Source organism: Sarcophilus harrisii, chromosome X (genome assembly GCF_902635505.1).
Source record: "Sarcophilus harrisii chromosome X, mSarHar1.11, whole genome shotgun sequence".
NCBI lineage: Eukaryota > Metazoa > Chordata > Mammalia > Dasyuromorphia > Dasyuridae > Sarcophilus > Sarcophilus harrisii.
The window spans coordinates 78,505,449-78,522,084 of record NC_045432.1 but is presented as its reverse complement, the minus strand read 5'-3'; the positions used below and the strand labels follow the sequence as shown (position 1 = coordinate 78,522,084).

General features: G+C 54.1%; 1 protein-coding gene across 1 annotated transcript; it reads left to right on the top strand.

Moving 5' to 3' along the window:
• The first annotated feature begins 4,796 nt into the window (after positions 1 to 4,796).
• On the top strand, positions 4,797 to 15,952 carry LOC100924701 (tumor necrosis factor ligand superfamily member 10). Its single transcript, XM_031944424.1, has 5 exons — positions 4,797 to 5,072; positions 12,216 to 12,362; positions 12,553 to 12,589; positions 13,105 to 13,209; positions 13,969 to 15,952. The coding sequence occupies exons 1-5, from the start codon at positions 4,848 to 4,850 to the stop codon at positions 14,409 to 14,411; spliced, it is 957 nt and encodes a 318-aa protein (XP_031800284.1). The 5' UTR covers positions 4,797 to 4,847; the 3' UTR covers positions 14,412 to 15,952.
• Positions 15,953 to 16,636: the final 684 nt, after the last annotated feature.

The following is a 16,636-nucleotide window of genomic DNA, read 5'->3' as shown; positions in this document are numbered from 1 at the left end:
TAAAAAATTAAAAAACCCAAAACCCCAAAATGGGGCCCACCCAAAACCCCCAAATTAATTTTTTCAGGGGAAATTTTTGGGGGTTTTTTAAGGGAAAGTTGCCACCCGGGTTTCCCCGGGGGGCCCCCTAGGGCCGGATTAAGCAAACCCTCCCGTAAACAATTTGGGTTTTGGGAAACAAAAGGGAGGGGGCCCACAAAGGGGGAGGCCGGGGGGGGGAAAAGGCATAGGTCGGGCAAGGGGTTTCCGGAGGCCACCTTTGGAAATTGGGGGGCCAGGTAGGGCCCCTTGGGGGGAAATTTGGGGCGCAAGGGAAAATTTTGTTTAAAAATTTGAATTTCTAGATTGGGCCCCGGGCGGGGGGAATCTTAGGGTTACAGGGGAGGGGGGGGAAAACCAATTTAAACCCCGGGGAAAGCACAAGGGCCCCTAGGGGAAGAAGGGCGGGGCGGGCCAAATTGCCGCCATGAAGAGAAACGGGCCTTCTTTTAAAACCCCCCGGGGAATTCCCCCCAGGGAAAAAGGCAGCCCTTGGGGAACCGCTAATTTTGGTCAAAAAATTCCTTTTGGGGGATACCCCGTTTAACTTTGGGGGCTTCAAGGTTTGGGAAAGCCAGTTTAACCCGTCCCCAATTGATTTTCCGCCGTTTTTATCCAAGCCCCCCAAAAACCTTCGGGTGGGGATCCTGCACAGGGTGCCCTGGAACCCTTTTTTCTGATTAAAGGGGGCAAAACCCGGCCCCCTGGCACTACGGTTTAAGGTGTGGGTTTTCGGGTGGGGGGGCCCCCTTTTACAAAACCCCCGATTGGGGGCCGGATGACCCCCCAACCCCGGGAGGGGGTGGACTAGGGGGCCCCCCGGGGGTCTGGATAGGCAAAGGGGGGGCCCAAACGTCAAACCCCGGAGGGTGTATTGGCCAACACCGGGGGAAACTTTCCCTTTTCCCCCTGGGAAGTTGGGGGCCCAAGGAAAGGGGAGAAAGGGTTTCCCGGCCAGGGACCCCCCGATCCTTCCAAAGGGGGTCCACCTCAGCCCCCGTAGGGAAGGGGAAAACCCCCCCCCTTTTCCCCCTGGGTTTTGGTTAAAACCCCCGGGGGTTTTGGGGTTGGGATGGGGTTCGGGTTTTTGGGGCCCTGGGTCAGGCGTGGGGGGGAAAAAGGGACCCGCCTTTGGGTCCCCCGGGGCCCCTTCTTAACCCAAAATGGGACCTGGCCCCGCGGTTAAACCCTTTCCGCCCAATAAACCCTTTTTGGGGGCCCTGCTGGTGAGCCCTTTCCAGTGTTTAGGGGGGGTTTTTCCCCCCGGCCCCTCGGGGCTTGTTCAGTGGGGCCCCTCCCGTTGCCCCCCATTTGAACGGATTGAACTTGGGTCCCCTTGGTGCTTGGCCCCTAAATTAAATTATTTCGGGGGGTTCCCCCGGACGGGGGAGGGGCTCTGGTTGGGATGTGCTGGGGCGGGTAAGGAACCGGTTGGGCCCGCCTTTTGGGAAAAAGGGGTTTCTTCTTTTTTTAGGAAAAGGGGCAGGGGGCCTGGCCTGGGGGTTTTGGTAAAAAAAAAAGGGGAACCGAAATAGCCCCGGGGGGGGGGAAATGGGCAGGTCCCTTGCCAACCAAGGATTCCCCAGTATGGGGGTGGCGGGGTTTTTCCCGCGTTCCCTGGGGGCGGTGGCTTTTCCCGGGGGGGAGGGGGAAAGGGGCCCGGTTCGTCCCGCCCATCTTGGTCGGGGCGGGGGGAGGAAGAGATTTTCCCCCGGTTTTGCAGACAGGTTGCAAGGAGGAAAAGGGCAAAATTTGGGGGGGTTGGGGGGGCCCTTCCCCTTTTGGGCAGGGTGTGCCCCTGTCCCGATTTCGCCTTCCAAAGGGAAATTAACCCTCTAGGCTTTTTTTTTCCCTGGTTTTTCCCCAGGTGGTTTTTAAGGCTCAAATCAGGGTGGAATCCCTTCATGTTACTGGCTCTTTTAGCAGTGAGGAGAGCTACGGGCCAGCAGCACAGTCGGCAGGAAGGATCAGTGGGGAAAAGACTGGATTTTAAGCAGAGGGAAGCTTTACCACAAGAGGACGCCAGTTGGGTGGCCCATGGACAGGCCCCACAGCTGGATTCCCAGAGTTGCAAACTCTCCTGCCCTGTTCACTTCCCTTCTGAACAAAGGGCCATTTCCTTTCTCTGCCAGGGAGGGAGAGAATTGGTCCTACCTTGGTGTCTCGGGCAGTTGGCCCGGAGTGCTCCAGGGCTTCCCTTCCCAGCAGAGTAGAATAGGGAGAGGGCATTCTAGGCCAAAGGCCCTCCTCCACACCCATACTCACTCTGGGGAAGGGGGGGCCCAAAGTGCACACGCGCTCACAAAAAAACAAGGAAGTGGAGAACTGTTTAAAGCGATTCCTGATTTCTTTATCGCTCACAGAGCCCACAGACAGTTAACTCCCAACTAGGACAACGCCCTAAGGATGTCGGGAGAAGCAAAAACTCCCAGCGGCTCTCAATAATTACATTGCCTTGGACTTTCTTCCTCTGGCTCAGCCTCTTTCACCCCGAGGAGTTCCAGTTCTTTACAGGGCTGACTTTTCTATGGAGAAAGGCCCCACCCTGAAGTCATCCAACGAAACGGATTACCCAGAAACCTTTGTTCCAGGAGGAGGAATCTGGAGAGCCCGGTGAAGCTAAGGGAGGAGCTGTGAACCCAGGCACCTGGGTGGGCTGAAAGCCAGTGGGCCTGGTGAGCCGGTGCCTAAAGTCAAGTGTTAAACGGCAACCAAGCCTCCCCCCCCCCACTATACCCCGAATTAGGTCCCCACCCTGTACCTGCTGCTTTCAGGACATGGCCCCCTCCCCCACACATGGAAAGGGCTGTATGCTAGGATCAATTGGCACCCAAGAAGCACTAGGGATGAATCTCAATTGACGAGTGTAGTTACTGACCCGAGTGCTCTGGCCCCCTTGCTTAGCTTCTTGGGGCTCCCTGGGAATTTGCAGCTCCCCGTGTGGGGACCCTCCTTCTTCGGGATGCACATTTCTGTGCCTGGAGGCTCAGGGCAGTTCTGGCCTTGGCCGATGGAGTGTTCCGAAAGGAACGGGATTATTGGGGCTGGGGGGAAAGGAGAGTGATCTAACCTGAGGAGAGAAGAGAACTGGTCTGGAGTTCCTGGGGAGAGACGGAGTCTGCTTGGAGGGAGAGAGGACGGGCCAGGAGGCAAGGTGTACAAATGCCCATCCCTCCTCTCAGCCCCCAAGTCCGGGGAAGGGCGCAGGGAGCCTGTAAGAAGGGAGGAGCATTAGGACGAAGCTGCCTTTCTGAGGGTAACTGAGGGTAAAAGGAATGGAAGGTTCCACAGGGCAGAAATCAGGAGCCCAGTGGCCACTGGAGCGGCTGCTGATGGTCAGGGGCAGGAGGGGCCACGTAGAGATGATAAAGTATCTGATTTGTTGGCGAGTGGGAAAGAAATTCATCTTTTCTTTCAAGCCCAAGAGCAGAACCACGGCCACCGGAAAGATGTTGGGGAGACCAAAGTTACTTTTGGAAAGAAGAGGATTCTGGAGACTTGGGAGGCAAAGGGACCTGGTCAAAATCGGGCTCTTCCATTTAGAACCTGCGTGACTTTGGGCGAGTCGCTTCTGAGTCTCGGTTTCCTCGTCACTTCCAACGAGAGGCCCTGCCAAGAGGACTTGGAAGATTCCTTCTAGTTCTCGAAGCTGGCCAGTGATTTTCCCACAGTCCAGGTCCCATCGTGTCACCTCCCTACTCAGTGAACTCCAGGAGTCTGTCTGGCCCCCAAAGTACCATTTGCCCTTCATAACCCTAACTTTACTCCCTGACAACTGCCTTCCCTCCACTGACTGGCCTCCTGGGCCTTCTGTGAGCAAGAATTCCATCTCTCAGCTCTGGGAAAGTTCTCCCCTGTGCTGCAAGGCTCTCTCCTCATCCGGCCTCCTCAGCTTCTCTGGCCTCCAAGTTCCAGCTAAAATCCCACTTTACAAGAAGTTATTCCAACTGCTTTTCATTTTGGTGCCTTCGTCCTTCTCTGATTTCCCAAGTATCCCGAGCATAACAACCGAGGGAGCCACCTGGTCTTACTTAGTAAGACTTGGGCAATCCAAGGCACCATCATTTCCTAGATACTAGCATCCCAGGCTTGCAGAGGACCTTTGGAGAGGTGCTAGGGATGTGAACCTCTCCCTCCCCACTCCCCACCACCAAGGTGATGCTGAGCCTTTCGGGACAAAGGACTGGGAGACAGCTAATCGAGCAAGGTCAAGACTTCCAGCTACACAAGCCGGTTTCCAAGTCAGGACCGCTAACCCCAACTCGGAGCCTCGGTTTCTTGCCCCAGGAAGGGGCGCTCAGACACTTAACCAGCTGTGACTGTGGGCTGTGGTCCACAGAGCCCCTCCCCCGGCAGGCTAAGGAACGAGCGAATCCCGCAGGCTTTTTGAAGCGGATTGCGAGCTGCCGCAAAGGCCTCTGGGCTCGGCTCGGGGGCTCCGCGGAGAGATCCGGGGTCTTTGGAAGGGACAAAAAGAACGGATCCTCTTCCGGAGGACGCCCGGAGCTGGGCTAGCTCGGGAAGGGGCGACTCTTGGGAGCTGGGAGTTAGTGCACTCCAGGGGCGGGCCTGGGACTGGTAAACAATCTGGGCCCCTCCTCTCGGGCCGTCCCCCCCCTTCCCGCCCCTCTCGTCTGGCCCGCGGGCCCGGTGCTTGTGAGCTGGTGTCTGGGGGCGGGCCGCGGAGAGGCGGAGACGCGGCTCTCGCTGGAGATCGCCGACCTCGGGCACACTTCGGCACTCGGCGCTCCCCGACCCGGCTGCCCCGCGCCCCCCTCGCGCGCCAGCCGCCGCCGCCCGGCCCGGCCATGGGCCTGCCGGCCCCCAGCCAGCATTACTTCCGCTCGGACAGCAGCGACTCTTCGGCGTGCATGATGGGGCCCTCGGACGACGCCGAGGTCCCGCGGAGGAGGCAGGGGAGGTCGGGCTCCTGCAGCCCCCTCTGGCTCGCCACCGCGGCCATGGCCATCCTGGCGCTGCAGGTCGCCTCCACCACCGGCCTCTTCGTCTACTTCACCATGTCCATCTCCAAGGTGAGCGGGGCCTGGCGCTCTGCCCCGGGCCGCCCTTTCTCTCCCGCCCACCCGAACCCCGGCCACTGGCGGGGACCGGTCCGGAGAGCCCCGTCTGCGCGCCTCAGGCTCAGCCTTGAGAAAGGAGCTCCAGGAACGGGGAGGGGAAGAGGCAGATAGTAAAGCTTTACAAGGTGGGGCTGGGGCGGGGGTCTGTTTTCTTCGGATCCTGCTGCAAAACAGCCCGTCCTTTCGGAGAAGCGGGGCCGCTGCAGCAGCAGGAGGGGGGAGGCTACACCCCGGGAGGGCCGAGCTCTCAGAAGCTCGCTCGGGACCCCGGCGCCCGGACAAAGGGCACGTCCGTGGAACGGGAACGAAAATGAAAGCAAAGTCCGAGTGCCGGGTCGGCCCACTCGCCAACTGGGAAAGACGAGCTACGACGTCGAGGGAAAGCGAAACAGCCGCGGGAGCCGGCGAGGGGCTAGTCCCCAGACGCCGCAGTTACCTCCCTTACCCCCTCCCCACCCCGCTTCCAGTAGGGTCAGCTGGGAGCCCTTTCCCGAACCCGAGTCACCTCAGGTTAAAACTGGCCTTCAGTGCCTGGCATTCCCACCCCCTCATTTAAGCCCCGGGGAAACCGAGGCTCAGCTTGGTTAGCATTTGTCAGGATGGCATAGACCGGAACAGAGCCGCCATTGGAACTCAAGTGCTTTGATCCCATTTCTGGCAGCCTCTTGTGCTCCCAGCCCCCTTATAGTGTACAAGAACTGAGTCAAGTTGAGGAGGTGCCAGTAGCTACCCCCCTTCCCAAGGGAAGATGAAGCTTTCAGGTCCCCAAGTCCCTTTTTTTCTAGTCTGAGACCTACTTACCTCAGTTTCTCAGTAGAAACAGAGTAGCCCATGCAATTGAGGCACCTCCTGATGCTGTCAGTCTGGATACACTCTGGGGACTTCTTACTTACTGGGAGGTTTATCACCCCACCTGTGGAAGCTGGGAAACTTTCAGTATCTGGCTGTTACCCCAAAGGAGCTACCACATCCCTTTCCAGGGGCTCAGGTTCCCCAGTCTTCACTGCAATTCTCTTTGCACATTTAAAGGTTCTGTGGATCCTCTTCCTCGTGGCCCTCTTCAATCCCACCCCCCCTTCAGCAGGAATGGAAGTCTTCCCCTAGGTTACAAGGGAAGGGATTTACTTGGTACTTCCTTTCCCACCCTTGATCAGGCGGCCTCTGGAGCCGGAGCTTTGGTTCGTCTCCGAACTATTTAAACCTGCTGCCCTGTGGCACCCAGATGGCACGGACTACACGCCCTCCCCCACAGGGCCCCTTCAGGGGGCTATGGGCCACTGGTGTGGAAAGGAGGTTCCGTTTGCCACTCTGGGTGGTCTCGTGGTGAGTACCTCTCATTGGCGATTCCACTATTGCCATTTAACCTTTGGGGGTCCGGAAGGGCACTCCCCCTCTTTCCATTTCTCTTCCTGTCGCTCCTCTTCCAGGTTGGCCGGTCCATCTATGCACATAGCCCCTCCTAGCCTCTCCAAGCTGACCCCAGAGACCTCTTGGTCCTGCTCACCATTCTGTGGAGCTCACACTTAGGGGCTTTATCTCACCAGCCCCTCCCCACTCTCCAGCTCCATGGGGCTCAGACAAGGGATTGTCTCTCATCCCACTTGACACAGCAGAAAATGAGTCTCCCAGGGAAACTGGCCAAATGAAGAGCCCTGAGCCTAGGGGAGCTCAGGGATTTGGGGTCTGTCCCATCTGCCACTGGGACGGGATTTTGTCTCTTGCCTTCCCAGAGGCTGCCTCTTTTTTTATTCCTCAGACTCAAGTCCCCTCAGCTCTCCCATTCTCCCAGTCCACAGCCAGCCACAAAGCTGGGCTCCCGGCCAGAGCTCCCGACTCTCAGCCCCAGAATCCCGCATTGTGGAGAAAGGGTGGCAAATCCCAGCTCTTTGCCCATGTGGTACATGCCCGCTGATTCTTGGGAAATCTTGGAAATAAGTTACACAGTTTAAGGGAAGAAAAAAGGGGAGACAGTTCCCTCCCTTCCTCTCCCCACTCCCATACTCATGGCCTAATCTGATTGCCTCCATCTGAGCTCCCAGACTTGTTAGCCTCAGCCCCTCCTCATCCTGGCCTTGGCTGTGATTACTGCCTCCAGCTGAGTTGCCTCTACAAGCTTTGTCTTTCCCAGAATGGAGCAGACCCAGGCTCAGAGCCAGCCCCAAAGCTCAACTTGCGGCTGCTGACACTCAGTTTGTGGGTCACTTTTTACCTGGGCGTGTTGGGACTGGCCGTCTTACCCCACCTCAAGTCTGGGGTCATTTCTGCTCCTTTGAAAATGTATTAACGCTTGAATCAGACCCAGTCAGCAAGCACCTACTGTGTGCCAAACACAGTACAGAGGCCGGGGAAGTCAGAGACAAACAAAACCTTGGTCCCTCCCCTGGAGGAGTTCACCTTCAAATGGGGAGACGACACACAAGCAGTTGTGTACTGTGAGAGGTGTACAGGGCAGGTGGGATAGATAGGAGTCAGGAGGATGGTTATTTCCATGAATGATGAAATATCAAAGACACCAAGTTACTAGCTGCTCGGCACTCTAGGCTCAGGGGCCCTACAGATACACAAGTCTGGCTGACATGAGTCAAAACCCACTTCTCCCTTCATCTCTGCCCCTGACACTCTGGAAGCTCAATGGTCCTTCCCAATTCCAAGAGCTGGAGCATCAAGAGCTAAATGACTCCTTGTTGCTCTCTGGATCTGTGAGGAAACCAAGGCTTAGAGAGAAGCAACTTATCCAAGATCACACAGAAAAGGGGGAAGCTGGGCTCTGGCCTCATGCCCTCCGACCTCAAATCTGTGTTCTGCTCCATCTCCTACTGTGCTGCTTCTAGAGGCAGTAAATGTTAGCACTCGTCCCATCTGAAGTTGGAAGTGGGGCTCCCAAGACTAGATGCTTCTTAAAGGTTGGGGGGGGGGAAATAGGATTGGAACCCAGCTCCTTTCCAGATTCCAAATCCATGCCTTTTGTCTTTACACCAAAGGGGGTGTCTGTCTTTTTATGTCTCCATCTCTATCTTGTCTTTTTCTGTCTCTCTATTTCTGTTTTCTCTGTCTCTTTATGTCCCTGTCTCTGTCTGTTTTCTCTATCTCTCTGAGACACACACACATATACGCACTCTCTCTCCTGTCTGTCTGTCTGTCTGTCTCTCTCTATCTCCTCTCCCTTCTTCTTTTTCTCCGCCCCTCATTTCTTCCCCTGTCTCTTCCCCCCTCTCTCCCCTTCTCCCTCCTCTCAGTTCTTGGCTGCCTCACTAGCCCAGGCTCTGCAGATGGAAGGCACCTCCTTGACCTCTGGGAGCAGGAGTCCTTCTCCTTACTGGGTCCTGTGCAGATATACCTGAGTGACTGTGGAAGTTTTGGGGAGGAGGAGGAGGAGGAGGAGGAGGAGGAGGAGGAGGAGGAGGGGCTGAAGGACCAATAGCACCCGTGGAGGTAGCTAGTCATTCCGCAGGGGTCTGGGGAGCCATCCCTGCCTGCTAGAGCCGGACTGGGCACAGCCTGGGGAAGGGGCTGGGGAGGGTGGCAGAGAAGCCAAGCCCCAGACCCCAACAGTGGGAGAGTGAGCTGTTCAGAGCCATCCTGAGGGAAAGGCTGATCGACTCCTGGTTCCTTGGTTGGTTTTCGGGACTAGGCGCTCATTCCCTATCCCTTTGGCCTTCTCGGTGCTGCTCCTTGGTACAAGGGGGCTGCAGGCTCAGAGACTTGGGAGCACGGGACTAGGCCAAAGCTGCTGTCCTGCTCTAGGACAGTCCAGCAGGCCTGGACCTATCTCAGGCAATGGGTTTTGTCTCCTAGAACCCACATATACCCAGAGCATCTTGGGGGCAAAGGAGCTGTTAGCAGAGTTCTAGGCTGACTGGCACGCCTGGCCTGGTCTGGCTAACATGGCCAGGTACAGGGGCCAGTGAGGAAGGGGTGGTGTTGGGACAGTGTTGGGGAGGCAGGTGGGGTAACACGGCAGGCGCCTCTGCTTTGGAGTCAGAGAAAACCTGGCTTCTGATCCCACCTCTGTCTGTCACTTAATCCGGGGCTCAGTTTACCCATCTAGAAAGAGAACAGACCTTGTGTGGGGTGAGATGATCGTAGTCTTCCACGGTTTTTCCTGGGGGGGGGTAGGGGTGGGATTGGCCAGAGGTTCAGAGCAGCATTGCAGGGGAGGGAAATCATCGAATGAGTCAGGAGAGCTGGTAAGTGCTAGCTGGGAAATCTTGGACCAGAAACGAATTCTGGGATGCAGCTTTTTCATTTATCAAATGGGGGAAGTAATAAATAACCCAGGGTGTCCCAGAATTCTCAGTGCACATGATCACTGATGATTTTGTAGGGGAGGAAACAGCTGTCTGGGGGACTGGCCTCCCTCCCCTAATCCCTGGAGGGCCAACTCAGCTGGAAAATCAGCCCCATCGACTGTTTCTTTAGTTCCTGGGAAGACTCAGCAAGTCTCGGCGAGTCTCTCTCACCCCCACTCCCCCAGGGCCACAGAGTGATGATGGAGCAGAGCGGCCAATGACTGGAATTGGCAGAGGAGAGGTTCTGAGCTTCTTGGGATGTGGGTCCTCCTCTTCCCTACCCCCAGCTCCATGGGCTGGGCTTCCAGGCAAGGGCGGGGCTCCTGCCAGGTTAATAATAGCATTTCTTGGACATATTTTCATGTCTTGCTCTAATCCAGTCCGGCCATTTTATGTCTTTTAAGATAAGTCTTATCACCGCCTCCTGTTTTTACCGGCACTGTCGGACCCCGGCCACCCTGGGAATGATCCTCTCGGGACCAGGAAAAACATTTCAGCCCAGTGAGCCCGGAGCGCTCCCAGCTTTGGAGCCTCCCTTTACCCACTTGGTCACTTGCTCTCTGGGACTCTGATCACGTTTCTGGTTAGTCCCATCTGCCTCCTTTAGTCATCTCTTCCAGTCTTTCCCTTGCCGGGTCACCGTTTCTCTTCTCAGCCCTGCCCGCCGGACATCACCCCCCCCACTTAAGTGCTAGAGGGGTGGCCCCAGTAGCTGGTCGGGGCTGGAGTATTAGGGACCCGTTACCCTTGGAGGTCTCTAAAACAGCCGGAACTGCGTCGGGATTCTATATGGGATCCCCAGATGATGGTTCCTGTCTCGGTAAATACTTGATTCCTGTGTCTAGTTTCTATATCTGGAGACTCAGGATCACATGAAAATTTCTTGGGCCAAAAAAGGGGTCACTAGTGGAAAAAAAGATGAAGTCCTGCCCTGAAAGGATGTGAGACTCAAAGCGAGACTTGAAGCTGCCCAAGGGAGAGCCAGTGAAAAGAAGGCCACCCAAGGGCCATAGCTCACTTGGCAGTTTGGGAGTATTTTCTTGAGCCTTACAAGTGCCAGTGAACTATTATGGGGCAGCCGGGTGGTGAAGCCGATTTAGGGCCTGGACTCAACATCTAAGTTGAAATGCGGCCTCAGACACTTCCTCACCATGTGACCCCAGGCTTCACCCTTTTTTGCCTCAGTTTTCTCTTCTATAAAAAGTAAAAATCTCTTCCAGTAGATTTGACAAGAAAACCCCAAATGGGGTCACAGAGAGTCGGACACGAGCGCAAAACCACTAAATGACAACAAAGGAAGTTGGGGTTCAGAGAACAAGGCCCAGTTGCAGCTTCTGAGAGTCGGGGGGAGGATTGAATGCAGATCCTGACTCTCCGATCCTGTTGTTTCCATCATGTCTCACTGGCTTTAAACAAAACCCCCAAAGAAATCAGCCCGTCGATGACATTTTCTTGCATTTTCGGGGACTGCAGGTCTCAAACTGGTCCTTTTAGGTTGTCTTCGATTGTTCTCAGGGTGGCTCTTACTTTCTCGTGCGCTTAAGTGTCAGTTTCTTTGGGTGGAAAGTGGCTTGACCACTTCCTCTCGCCATGGGGTGAGCAGGCAGGCTTGGCTTTCTGCCCTGTACTGGGTCACAAAAGCTATCATCCCTTTTTTTTGGGGGGGGGAGGGAAGAGTTGCTGAGCTGTCCATGGTAGTTTGCCCAGACTCTCCAAAGCTGTTAGGAACCTCAACTGCTTGCAAACCTGGCCTCCCCCCAATTACTTCTGGGTTCATGGCTGGTGGAATAAGGGCCTGAGCCTGCTGTGTAAATGTACGGGCTAGCATTGGCCCAAGAACAATCAAGGCGACGGCCTTTGCAGCACATTTCTTCCAAATCAGGCTGGCCTTCCCCCGGCTGGAGCCTCTGGGCCAGGGAGCAGAAAGGGAGGGATGAGGACAGACATCAGGAGGAAGAAAGGAAGCAGATGGGGGGGGCAGCATGGGGAAAGTGGGTCATCAGCACGTTGGAGGGAGAGGGAGCTGGGACCGGGCAGAGCAGGAGAGGGACACTGGCCAGTGTGCCCCTGTTAAGCAAATCCGAATGTTCCCGCCCGTGAGATTGCTCGGCATCTTCGGTTCTCAGGCCCCCTCTCCATGCTTAAAAGTGGTTGAAGATCTCCCCAAAGAGCTTTGGTTTATGTGGGTTATAGTTGCCGTCTTGGAAATTAAACCGTCTTTGTATTGTGGAAATAGTTTTGACCTTGGGACCCCCTGAAGTGGTTTTAGGGAGTCCCCGGACCACACTTGAAGAACCACATGTGGTACGGGGGGGGGGATGAGAGAAGCCTGGGGAAGAAGGACAGGGAGGGATGCCAAGGGCCCACCGAGAGCTTGGCCCTGAGAGAATGAGGGATTTAGGCCAAGATGTTTGGATGAGTGGGAAGGAGCCTGCGTCCCAGCAAGCGGTCCACATGTGGACCCCAGATTGGGTGGGAGGTGCTGCCGGCAGGGACGTGCTGCTGGCAGGGACGTGCTGCTGGCAGGGACCCGCTGAGAAGCCCGAAGCCTCGTTTGGGCCAATCTGATTCACTAGACATCCCTGCAGGCTCCTTCAGACTTTCTCCAAACTTGGCTTCCTTCTTAGCTCAAGGTGTGAGAGTTCCTCTTGCACTCTCCCATAACTTCCCTTGACAGCGGCAGGTATTCACATGTCATACGCCCAAGGGCAAATCAGAGGCAGACTCCCTGGCTTGAATCTAGACTGAAATCTTGACCGCCAAGAGAGTGAGGTGCTAGATTTGGGGTGTGTGTGTCTGTCTTCAGTTAAAGACCCAGGCCCAGGGGGTTCCAGAAGAACTGAAGTGTCTCCAGCTGCTCAACAGCCTGCAGGAGAACCCGAACCTGGAGGAGCTGATCAACAACCAGACGTGCCTCAAGCTCATGGGTAGCATCAAATCCTACGTGACCTCGGTGAGCAGCCTTGGCCCGGAGCCTTCTTCCCCCACCCCACCCCGCCCAGGGCCTCCCCATACTCACATACGGACACACGGGTGCTCTTCTCTACCTGCCCGCGGCTCCCTCTGTCACACCCAATACATGGCGATTGGCTTCGGCCCTCCCGGCTCACATCCGGCTCACGTCTGCCCTCTTTGCCCTTCAGGTGACTGAGAACGTTCTCCTCCGGCGTTTACAGAAAGGTGAGCCGCGCCCCCCCGGGCTTGCTTCCACAGAGAGTAATCCCAGTAAAAACAGACGCTTGCCAAAGGCAGCTCTGGGCAGTTGCCATTGGAGCCACTGGGGGGAGGGGACAACACGGGGAGGATGGGAGAGGGCAGAAGCCGGAGAGCTGGGTTCCAGTTCCGCGTCAGCAGCTCCGAGAGCATCAGGGAGCACATCTGGGAAATGTTGCTTAGGATGCACGTGGCTGCACCGAGCTCACAGGGCCGTTGTGGGGTCACACAATGAGGTCCCAGACAAGTGGAGCGGGTGCCGAGTGTGAGCAAGGAACAGGAGGAGGGGAGAGGCTGCCTCTTCCCCTTGGACTTTGGTTCAAGGTCTCTAGACCAGGAAAAATATGCATGGGGGTGGGGGAGAGGAAAGCTATCCTTCTGACCTTGGCCTTGAGGTCTGGGTGGGGGCCAGGGTGCATCAGTAGCAGCCTCCCCTTCCCCCCGTTCTCCTCCATCTTTTTGGTATCTGTTCTTTTCCGCAGGCACCGCTACCAGCGTGGAGGGGCAGGCCCTGATGACACACCCATTCTCCACAGGAGCTCAGCCCTCAGCCCATGTCACCCTCATCCCCTACACTTCCAGTATGGGTGAGTGCAAAGACCCCCCTTGCACCCAGGACCACCCTGGCCCACGGAAGACTAAGAATGGGCCCTAGCATCCCTCGAGGCCTTCATTTGTTCCTTGCTGAAAGGCCATAGAAGGCTAGCACAGCAACTTAGGACCGTACTACCAGACCCTCCCCCAATCTAAGTGATGGGGGAGCCTCAGGTAATCACTATTTGCTAAGCCCAGCCCTGGATTATTGGGAGAGACCGAGGAAGAAGCAAATCTCGGTCACTTGGAGAAACCGAGGCCTCCCTCACCGTTTGCTACGTCCTGGGAGCATCAGCTGAGGGACCTGGTGATGTCTGGGCTCAATGCTTGGGGAGAAGGTTTCTAGAACCTTTGAAGGCTTGTTATGCAGGGAAAAGTTAGACTTGTTTTGTTTGGGCCCGAGAGGTGGGAGAGAGGGATCGCAGAGAGGTTTAGGCTGACTGTAGCAAAGCTTGCCGATGTGGGCGGCTCTCCCCTTTGGGGTTCTCCAAAGCAGGGGTTGGCTGCCCACTTCTGTTGGGCGCGTGCTGCTAGGGATCCTTTGGTGGAAGAGCCGGATGGCTGCCGAGGTCCCTGGCCGAGGGAGACGGGACGGGAGGCTATGGGTCCGATTCTTTCCCAACCCTGTGCCTCTGCACCTTCCTCCCTGCCCAGCTTCCCCATTTCTCTGGCCTTTCTAATTTAGTCTCCATCTAATAGGTGCTTTTTAACTGCTCGTGGATTTGAATCGTACCTCATTCATCTCCCTGCAGGTAACCTTGACCACCTCGGGGAGCTGCCCCAGTCCTGCCGCTACCCCCTGCACAATTGGGAGTCCCAAGGCCTGCTCTCCCACCTTCGGAATATCACTTTCAAGGCAGGAACGCTGCGGGTCAGCCAAGGGGGCAAGTACTACGTTTACTCCCAGGTCTACTTCCGCTACCCAGCAGAGGCAGAAGGGAACCAGCTCACAAGCCAGCAGCTGGTACAGTGCATCAGTCGGCAGACGGCCTACCGCCAGCCCATCCTGCTCCTGAAAGGTGTGGCCACCAAGTGCTGGTCTCCAGAGGCCGAGTATGGCCTCCACGCCATCTACCAGGGGGGCCTCTTTGAGCTGAAAGCAGGGGACGAGCTCCTGGTATCCGTCTCTTCCCTGGCCGTGGATGATACCGACGGCACCTCCAGTTACTTCGGGGCCTTCCGGTTGGCCATGTAAGACGCCTCTGGCTCCGGTTTGGGGAGTGTTAGGACCCTGCTTTTCCTCTGAAATTGACTTAGCTGATTGAACTGCCTAATGGGCTTCCATAGCCGGCCCTCCCGGAGAGCCCAGGACCAACTCCATCCCTGGGAGCCAGTGGGCTGAGCTGTGGTAAGAGCATCTCTCTGACCTGGGAAGTCTCCTTATCCGGGCCAGGATTCTCTTTGAAGTTCTAATAATTGGACTTATACAGATAGCTTTTAGCTAGTTCTTTCAGGCAAAAGAGAGGAAGGACTGTGGGTAGCTTTTACTAGGAGATGGGACCCCAGATTTTGAGTCCCTCCCTCATCTCAAATTTCTGTCTTTTAGCCTTCAGAAACAGGGAAAATTTTAACTGCCACATTAAAAAGAAAAACCCGACGTTTTCTTGGAAACCCAGAACGGGCCAATTTGGATCTACAGAAACCCCTTAATTAAGGCTGGAGAACTGCTAAAAAACAAAAAGAAAAAAATATTTTTTAGCCGATCCTGCTGCTTTTGAGATTTTTCATTAAGTTGCTTTGCAATCTCAGGATCTAATGTGAGTTAGCCTGTTGTATTTTTCCCCTCTGCAGGCTTGAACTTGAGACTTGCAGAAAAGCTGCAGAAAGAAAAACCTTTTTCTGTGGGATTTTCCATGCTTCTCTCCCTCAGAAAGGCTTGTGCAATCTGTCGTAGCTAAGCTAACTTCCCTGTCGCAGCTAAGCTAGCCTGGATTCTCCTACAGTTTATGCTGGTACCCCAACATCTTCAACATGACATCTCTGGTGTGGAAAGTAAGCTAATCACTAAGCCACTCCCCACACACACATCTAGGCCCAGAATTCTCAGATCCTCTCCCCCCAGATCCTGAAGTCTGCCAATTTCTTAAAGCCCCTTTTCCAGCCAAATGGACCTCCCCAGGTTCCTCTCCCTTGTCTTTGTGCCTGTGTGTAAAAGCGGTCATCATGCACCCCGTGAGAAGTCTCTTCCCTTCAGTCCCAGCTGCAGAAGAGTTGAACAGACAAGTAGAAATATAGACGATTAATGAAACTTGGAAGGGCAATTTTCTGCCATTTTAAATTTGGGGACTCTGTGTGTTTTTAATTTGAAATTCTGATTCTAAAATTGTACGAGGTGATTATTATTAACTAGTGTGTTCTACAATTGTGAATTCTGAGTGTAAGATCTGAGAAATTTGTGTGCAAATATTGAAGTATTGCTACTGGAAATTTCAATCTGTATTTGATTTGATTTTAAGCAAAAACTGGGTACTAAACCAAAGTTCTCTGGTAACTTACTCAAAGAAGTCTCATGAGATAAAATATGTTTTAAGGTGTTAGATTGTTTTCCAAATTTTATATGTACAATTATAAAAAATATATATAGCATGAGTTACGGTTTAAAATTCTGTCAGCCCTGCTGGACATGTGCTTATTTGGTTACACAAAGTTTTCATTCGAAATTATTTCGTTATCATCTATATTCTGAATTTTAGAATCATCTTGGTTCTTTAACAAAAAAAAAACTATCTGCTGATATTAACTGAGTTCATGGCTTCTTTCTGAGATTGTGGTACTGGGATAAATTATTCTTCACTTATCCAAAACTGATTTTAAAACCTAAAACTGGCTCCTATTCCATCAAAAAGGAAGGACACAGTGAAAATTTGATTTCAGTTAGCTCTTCCCAATATCCTTTCTTAGGGTGGGGAAAGTGAAAAAGAAAACCCCAAACAGAACCATTCTTTCTACCAGTTGACAAGGTCATAAGACTTAGGAAATGAGCTTGGGATGGAATATGAAATTCACAGACAGGAAAAAAAATACAGGTGTGATCTCTCTGACCTGGGAGGCCTCCTTATTCGGGCCAGGGTTCTCTTTGAAGTTCTACTAATTGCACTGATACAAATAGCTTTTGAATTGGAAATCGGTATTGTAGTTTTATTTTAGATCAGTGGAAATATGAGGGCATATTCCACACCCTTTCAATGGCTACTATTGTTAAAGGAATAGCCTGTGTCTACAAGGTGTTAATAATTGAATATTTGCTTTTATTTTTCAAATTTATAGTTTTAAAGCAAGTCATTTGTGATACCGGATCAAAAGCTTAGCAATGCTAGGAACTTTTAAGACAAGGTCGTTATCGAATTTTTTTTTCATTTTGGTTGACTGCAAAGTCTCTGAGAATGATGACTTCTGACATAATTTTCATCTGTCCTGAGC

Excerpts from the sequence above, each read along its gene's own strand:
- LOC100924701 (XM_031944424.1), top strand. The coding sequence starts at position 4,848 with ATGGGCCTGCCGGCCCCCAGCCAGCATTACTTCCGCTCGGACAGCAGC. Across the intron at positions 5,073-12,215 it reads TCACCATGTCCATCTCCAAG|TTAAAGACCCAGGCCCAGGG; the intron begins GTGAGCGGGGCC and ends GTCTGTCTTCAG. Across the intron at positions 12,590-13,104 it reads CCTCCGGCGTTTACAGAAAG|GCACCGCTACCAGCGTGGAG; the intron begins GTGAGCCGCGCC and ends TCTTTTCCGCAG.